Here is an 8144-nt window from a genome sequence, read left to right on the forward strand (position 1 = left end):
TTAGGAATAATGATAATATATGCATGGGACCTGGTTTCCATATGGGAAAGTCAATTCAACGAAATGAGAAAAAATAACCCCGTCTTGAACGCTTTTGTGGCCAGTTTTAATATAACAGAACCGATTACCCCTAGAAGTGCCCTCAGAGGTGGTCGTGTGGGTTGTTTTAAAATGTACCACAAAACAGATGAAAGCGAACAAAATCATTATGTGGATTTTTGCTCCCTATACCCCTGGGTGTGTAAATACGGAGTGTATCCTCGTGGCCATCCAAAGGTTATTCTGAGAGATTTCGATTACAGCAACAGAGCATACTTTGACATTGCTAGTGCACGTGTGCAAGCACCAGAGAAGTTGTTTCTTCCAATATTACCGATAACGTGTAATGGAAAGTTAATTTTTCCTCTGTGTGAAAAATGTGCTCAGGAGGAATCAACTCTCTGTAATCACGAAGATACGACCATAAAAGGCGTATGGACAACTCCAGAACTAGATTGAGGAAGTGTGGCATTTTGATGAAACACACAAATCGTTGTTTGGTGGGTATATCGATTCCTTCTTGAAAATTAAACAAGAGGCTTCGGGGTGGTCTCAGGGTGTCGATCGTGACACCTACATCCGAGAATTAAATCAGAAGGAAGGTATTACATTTGATCCTGCCCAAATTAAAAAAAAAACACGTCCAAATGTGCTCTGGGAAATGTATGAATTCTTTATGGGGTAGGCTTTCCATGCGAACAAATCGTGTAAATACTGTTCTGTGCTCGTCCTACTCAAGCGTCGTTGAACACTTCCTGGACTATGGTAAAATTATTCACGATGCGTGACTAGTCACTGAAGAAAAAATGCTGATAGCAATCAGCGTTCTTGAAGGTACAGAAACCCGATATCGCAAAGGAAACGCTGTAATAGGGTCCTTTGTTGCTTCATACGGACGAATTAAACTGTATAAAGCTATCGCACCTTACTTCCGTGAAAAACACAATAAAAATGATTCGTCGGTTATAACTCTGTCACTGTGTGCTCCTTTATCCACCCCTTCACTTGTGTTGTGGCCGGTGGTACTCAAAGCGGTAAAACAACCTTCATTCTGTCCCTTATTAAAAACAGCGAACAGCTAATTTCACCCCCTCCGGAGAGAATAATTTACTGCTACTCGGAAGAGCAGGACCCGTTCTTACAGTTTCCGCACGTTGAATTCGTAAAAGGCTTGAAACTGCCTGAAGTCGATAGACGTGTCAGAAATCTAATTATAATCGACGATCTCCTACACGCTGCGAAAGACAGTTCCGAAATCGCTGAAATATTCATTAAAGGAAGCCATCACAGGAACACAAGTATATGTCTTCTCTCCCAAAATTTGTTCTGTCAGGGTAGTCAATATAGGACCATCAGTCTTAACTCCCACTATTTATTCGTTTTTAAAAATCCCAGAGATTCCCGACAAATATCTCACCTAGCCTCGCAAGTATTTCCAGGGCGTTCGAGTGTTCTAGTCGATATTTATAAGGAGGCCACAGAAAAACCGTTCTCATATTTATTACTGGACTTTCGACAAGATACGCCAGAACAATTACGTCTGCGCTCTTGCATATTACCGGAGGACGGCCCGTCAATCGCATATGTACCTACATGGCTAAAAGGCTCCGAAAACATAGTGACTTCATCAGGTTTTTGTCTGGTGCCAGCCCCAAGCAAGCAAATTCAATTTTGAGACAGGCATCACATTCTCAGGTCACGGTTTTGTGCGAACTGTGTAAGAATTTACTAAGAGGTAACATATCGCTCACCCCCCAAGAACGTCTTAGACTGCAGCGCAAAAAGAAACTGCTGCGTGTTCTAGCGGATAAAACAGTCCCCTTCACACGGCGACAGAGACTTATTACCCAGCAAGGAGGTGCACTGTTTCCCTTACTAGGCAGTCTGATAATTCCACTGATAACATCTCTAATAAGAAAATGAATGACTCGTTCAAAAAATATTTACTACTGGCACCACCAGAACACCAACGGATGATTTCTCTGGATGAAGAGATGTCCGAAATTCTGAAGAGACAGGACATGTCGATCGAATCCAAGGTGAAGGCATACCCTCAAACATTGCAGGCTTTTCTGGGGCTGAAGAAGAAAAGAGGGCCTTCGGAGGAGGCCCTTGTGCTCCCTCCCGCGGCGGCCGGGGAAAAGCGCGCGCCCAAACGGGCAAGGAAGAAACCATCGATTCTGATGTCTCCCTGTCGCTTGAGAGGAAGGAAAATACAGTGGGTAAGCATGTAAGTAGACAATTTTTTTTTTAAATTTGTTTATTTAAATGATCGATTACATCTAAAGTGGCAATAATATCATTGCCCCACAAATTTTTACAATAACATTCGTTAACAATCTGCCTCATAGTAATACCGCGACATCTATGAGTTAAAAAGAAAACACAATGCAGTCCACAAGCTATAGATTCCCGATGTTGTATTACAGTCTTGTTATTAGTCCACTTGCGACTTTGCCTTTTCAGAAACACTGCAATATCTTCAGGCGGGGGGACGGGCAAACGTGTCGAAGTAATCGGCTTCTTCTTCTCCGAGGTAAATAGCTATCCAATGAGTTCCTGGTCTGTCGGAGGGATCAGTGTTGACAACTAGAAGAACCGGTTTACTAAAAATGTTCGTAGGCAGTTCGTCGCGAGCACATACACTTATGGGGTAATCTTTAACAACACTTTCCAACAAACGTGCTATTCCTTAGTGTTCATAATCAAGAAGAACAGATCTGTCTTTTGTTAGCGAAACCACGTTCTCAAATTCACTGTACAAGACGCACGTGACGTTTTCAGGCAATGGTGAGGAAAATTTCAGTTCGAGACGTACGCTCCCCCGTCTCATTGCACTAACGTGTTCACCGATGGCGTTTTCGTCCGGTGATAGGTCAAAAGCGTACAATACATTACCGACTGAATACTCGGAATATGACAAATCATTTCCGGTGTCTTCTGTCCATTTATTTAATGAAGAGAAGAGCGACAGATACGATCTCGTATACTGTCCTGTCTTGAAGTCGGGAGTCAGAGGTATTGACGGGTAATGAATGTCATCGGCTGTCACTTGTAAGTAACACAGGTTGAAGTGAGAGAAGTTAAAAGGGTTACAAGCGTACGATCCATTGAAACCTTCGCTCGACACCAAACCCACAATCACACGCGATGGAATTTGTCCTAGGAATATATTATCACATGTAGAATCTACCATTCCTTTGGGAATAGAAAAGTATGTCACGTTCACGTGATTAATCGGGTACACGAGTGGGTTCTTCTCTAAAACACTGAGTGTGCGAGTTGGATTTGAGGATTCAATTTCACTTTACGTACAAATAACGTTGCTTCCATAATGTTCAACTTGGCAGTTGATGAATCGTTGGAAAGCAAACAAAATTCGGGGGAACTTCTTACCAGTCGTAAACGGAGGGAGACGTTATTCACTTTGTATTTAGACTGGTGACACAGATTGAGTCGAAGTCTTCCTAACATCTCTGCAGTTTTCGATTTTGAGAAGGATTTCGATCGTTGGCACATACCACTGTTGTCCTTCTCGAACATCTGTTTAACATCGGGGTACTGATCTTTGACGTACATCTCTGTTGTCAGTTGCGAATTCTTGGCTTCCTGTCCATAGTTAAGAAGCGTTTCCAGGTATGCACGATAAGGGTACATATTCGACAAAGGGTTAATCAGTTTGTCTTGTACAAAGAGATCGACTTGGCTCAATAGAGAGTGAAAGAAATTGTTAACGACTCCTACTTTATCATTTTCTTCCAGATCTTTTCCATCGCTTCTCGTAATTCGCACTTTCAACCGCAAATAACTTTTCCCGAGGTCTAGATACTCTTCTGACGTCCCAGGAATATAGAATTCGATCGGGCCTACACTGTCTACAGATGCCAGAGGAAGGAACGTAATATACGACGACCGTTCGACACACATATTAGTGGCAGGTTTACTGAAAAGATCCAACTCAGACATCATAACTTCCATCGAAAATATCGCAGCGTCTACGTTTACCACCTCTCTGATTACGCATCTTGTCTTTAATAGCTTGCCCGATTTCTGATACACGATTTAAAAACGAACGTTTAGGTGGAATGCCTGATATGACATCATCAACAATATTACGTCCTGCCGACAGTACTTGTCGACCGATGAAAGCTGCTGCTGGTTTGAGTATCGGTGTGAGAAAACGGAATGCTGTTCAGAAGATGCTTCCTAAACCATAACGTCTCTGGATAGAGGGCCCAGCGAAGTAGGGGTTTCCCCCCTGCTTGCATTGTGTAGTAATGGACGTACGCATTCATCATTCACGGAAATGGAGTTTAATTGTGGTCTTTCCGTCACTGAACGGCACGAATTCACAGCTATCTGTACGCACTTGGATGGTAACAGTATGGAACGTGCTTAACTGGAGGGGATAATAATCTAAATGCGAAAACTCTCCGTTATTGGAAAACGATACGACACGTAACAGTGGTGCTTTCGTATTGCCCACAATCTGATCCTCGATTAAATTACAATAGACGAAATAGGAACTGACACCTCTATATATATCTGCCTGGTACTTAGCGTAAACTCTACCTTCTAAGTCTCGGCCTAGTTTTTCGAAACCTAACATCTGACCGAGCCCTGTTTTTGGGAAGCGAAGGTAAACTGAAGGATTGATTTCGATAGACACTATACCTATGGAGTTCACTTTTGCGTCGAGTTGGGGGGGGGCCAGTTTCATCATGGCGTTAAGCACCTGGGATGTAGTTTGTAGCTCCCTCGTGGTAGTTTACAGACCTAAACAGCTTCTGCTTTCACAGCCCGATATGTGATCGTTCTATTGGATGTTTCTTTAGGCATTGTGATTTCCTTCTTGGAAACCCACTCGCCGACGTGATAATTTCTGAAAATATGTAACCCTCCTCGATCCTCGCTAAATGTCTTATCGAGACCTATAACCCGTGTAAAAACTTTAGGGATTTTCACCATACCCTCGTTCTTCACCCTTAACGTGAACTGTTCTTTCGTTCCGTCTGTTTTCACTTTCAGTTGAATGTCACTGTCGACAGAATTAACATCATCGATAAGTTTTGAGGAAGTGTCATCGCTCTGACTTCTTTTTTCTTTTTGGGGTACAGTGAGAATATGTTCCATCCATCAGAGATATTATCCCATGAAAGGGGGAAATGTACTTCGGCTAGTGCTACTTCCCATTTGCCCGAGAGAGAGAAACAACATTAGGGAGTTCCACTGCGAATTGTGACTGAGAATTTCTGGGATGCAGATCCATACTAGCATTACTGGGTAGTGTAAGGAAAAACATCTTGTGAGCTGACCCAACTGTTGAAGCTTTGTGGGTAGCCTAATCATTTGACTAATAACTGACGTTGTCCTCTAACTGTCTTTTGTTTAAGTACCTTTTCGATGGGGTAGACGTCAGGGGGAAGATTATCGTCAAAGTTAACTTTCTGTAACTGTGGTTCGTAAAACGTTCCTTCTATCTGCTCACCATCACGGCCTGTCACACTGTACACAACAGCGTTACGCTTCAAAACACGTGTAATAGTAAACACTTCTCTCGTCCAATTCCCCCAATAACCTTTGCGGAAAGGGTGAGACCCCGCTGCTCAAAACAACTCTATCTCCGATTTTAAATTTCGGTTTCAGGGTTTTGGTATGGCTGTGGTAGAGTCTATTATACACTTCTTCTTCGTTAGCAAGAGTGATGTTTACATGGGCCATACCTATAGAACGATGGGTAATAGGATTATACGTAGCCACAATATCGTCGAGTACGTGAATATATTTCTGACTTTTGGAATAAGAAATCCACTTATAAATTTTTTCTCGCAGTGTCCGAATGAACCGTTCGGCAATAGCGGCCTTCTTTTCTGATCTTGTTGTGTAGAAATTGATACCAAGGGATTGGAATAACCGATGAAGAGGAGCATTAGTGAATTCTTTTCCTTGATCGGTGTTAACACAAAATGGTGTTTCTTCTTTGAAAATAGATTTGAATGCCTGCACCACCTCATTGGATTTTTTGCTTTTCAGTTTTCTGACCCAAGAATATTGCGAGAAGCAATTCACACAAACCAGAAGGTAAAGATATCCATCGTTTGAGTCGGCGAGAGCCGACAGGTCACCCAGGTCACATTGAAAAGTGTGATTAAGTCCGGGAACTATAATTTGGTTCCTCCAAAAATTAATTCTTTGCTGTCGATGTCTCGCGTAAGTAGGTTGACTAGCTAGGAATTCGCGCACAACACGTCTTGGTAATTTAGTATGTTTTTGAAGAGCATCAATAGAACTGAAACTACATATTACTTTAGGATTATAATACAGCAGGCCCCCGTTATAACGCGGTTCGCTTCACGCTGATTCGCTATAACGCTGTTCTTATATTATAACCCGTATCTGACTATAACGCTGTCACAGATCACTATAACGCTCTTTTACAGATTACATTTTTGACATATTTAACGAAATCGTTTCATTTGATGGAGTCGATAGCTTGAAAATGAATAGCAAAACAGCATTAAAACGTTTCCCACGCCGACTTGAGCAATTTTCGCTTGCTCAGTGAAATTTTATCTCACGCTAATTTAAGTACAGTCACTTGTTACGTAGTTCCGAGATCAACATTTTAAAAAATGATCAAATATATTGCTTGTAATATTTGTGTTATATGCATTTATCCGAAGTCTAGTTAGTCATCACTCAGTACAGTATTAGACATCGTGCGTAACGGACAGTTTACTTGAACATTGTATCATAATTAATTCAACCAATGCAGTTATATTTTCGAAGAGGTAATAATGACCGACAGGAATGAAAATGCAACAACATCTGGGCGCAGTACGAAGACTATAAATGTAAGAAAAAGACTGAATTTGAAAATTAAATTAGACGTTTTGAAGCGAATCAATTCCGGTCAACGACAAGCGGATGTGTGCCATAATTTAGGACTCGCAAATTTAACTGTAAGAACAATTATGAAAAAATAAAGAATTAATTTTAGCAGCGGGAAAGATAGCTGTTCCACTGCAAGCAACTAGGACTAGACAGGCTATTAGGATTGAAATGGAAAGACTAATTTTTTTGAAGATAATATTCCAATGCAGAATTCAGTTAAGTTAAATATTAAAAAAAGAGAGAGAGAGAGAAAGAGATTAGCCAATACGATGATCTGAAGAAAACTCGCCTAAAAAAAAATGTGGACCATTTAAAACTGGTAGAATAGATTTAAAATCCCGGGAGAAGCTGCTAGTGCAGATTAAGGAGCCGAAACTTTCAAAAAAGAACTTGTTAAAATTATTGAAGAGGGGTATTATGTGTTATACTTCTCAACAAGTTTTTAACATAGATGAAGCATGACTTTTGTGGAAACGAATGCCTAAAAGAAGTTTCATATTGAAAGAACAAAAAACATGCCAAGTTTCAAAGCGGAGAAGGATCGGTTGACTTTATTGTTGAGCGGTAACGCTGCGGGCCATTTAAAATTAATACCCCTTTTAGTTTATTTGGAAGAGGGCCAAAGTTCAACTCAAAATCCACACATTTTTCATGATTAAATTCATCCATTAAATTAAATCAATTAAATTCATTATTTTAATTGGAATTTTGTTTACTTTTGAGACGCAAGTAGTTACCATATAATTATACGTATGTAATGCAGAATATTTTATATGTGCAAATATTTGAATATTAAATATTTTGACCGACATTTGTGCATCTTTTCATTACCGTTTATTATTGATTAGGAAATATCCTATGGCACCGACCGCAGCTCACAAATACATATGTTACCTTATGGGAAAGTGGCGCTCGCTTAGCGCGGATTCACTTAGCGCTCTGTTTTTCCGGAACGAATGATCAGCATTAAGCGGGGGTCACCTGTAGTCTGCTAACATTTCTCTATCTCCACAGGTAGGAATGAACAGTGTCAAAGACATCGCACTACTTATATTTGTCATCATCCTGATAGTGATTATTATTATCTCGGAACAGCAGCACAAGGATTGGAGGATGGAGTGCTTCCACACATCTGAAAATGTTACTGTTTGTTCATAGATGTACCTTTTTTAAAAATGTTCATTAAAAAGCAGAAATTTTCTTTGGTGTTT

The 8144-nt window shown here is 40.7% G+C and overlaps 2 protein-coding genes across 2 annotated transcripts; both read right to left on the reverse strand.

Annotated features, from left to right (window-relative positions):
* Positions 1-2731: 2731 nt before the first annotated feature.
* On the reverse strand, positions 2732-3235 carry LOC150088260 (uncharacterized protein F54H12.2-like). Its single transcript, XM_090370088.1, has one exon. The coding sequence runs from the start codon at positions 3233-3235 to the stop codon at positions 2732-2734; it is 504 nt and encodes a 167-aa protein (XP_090226214.1).
* Positions 3236-3300: 65 nt separating this feature from the next.
* On the reverse strand, positions 3301-4005 carry LOC150088261 (uncharacterized protein F54H12.2-like). The gene has a single exon (XM_090370089.1). The coding sequence runs from the start codon at positions 4003-4005 to the stop codon at positions 3301-3303; it is 705 nt and encodes a 234-aa protein (XP_090226215.1).
* Between the last annotated feature and the right edge of the window lie 4139 nt (positions 4006-8144).

This window comes from Mastigoproctus giganteus, chromosome 3 (assembly GCF_048544385.1).
Source record: "Mastigoproctus giganteus isolate SK-2022 chromosome 3, ASM4854438v1, whole genome shotgun sequence".
NCBI lineage: Eukaryota > Metazoa > Arthropoda > Arachnida > Uropygi > Thelyphonidae > Mastigoproctus > Mastigoproctus giganteus.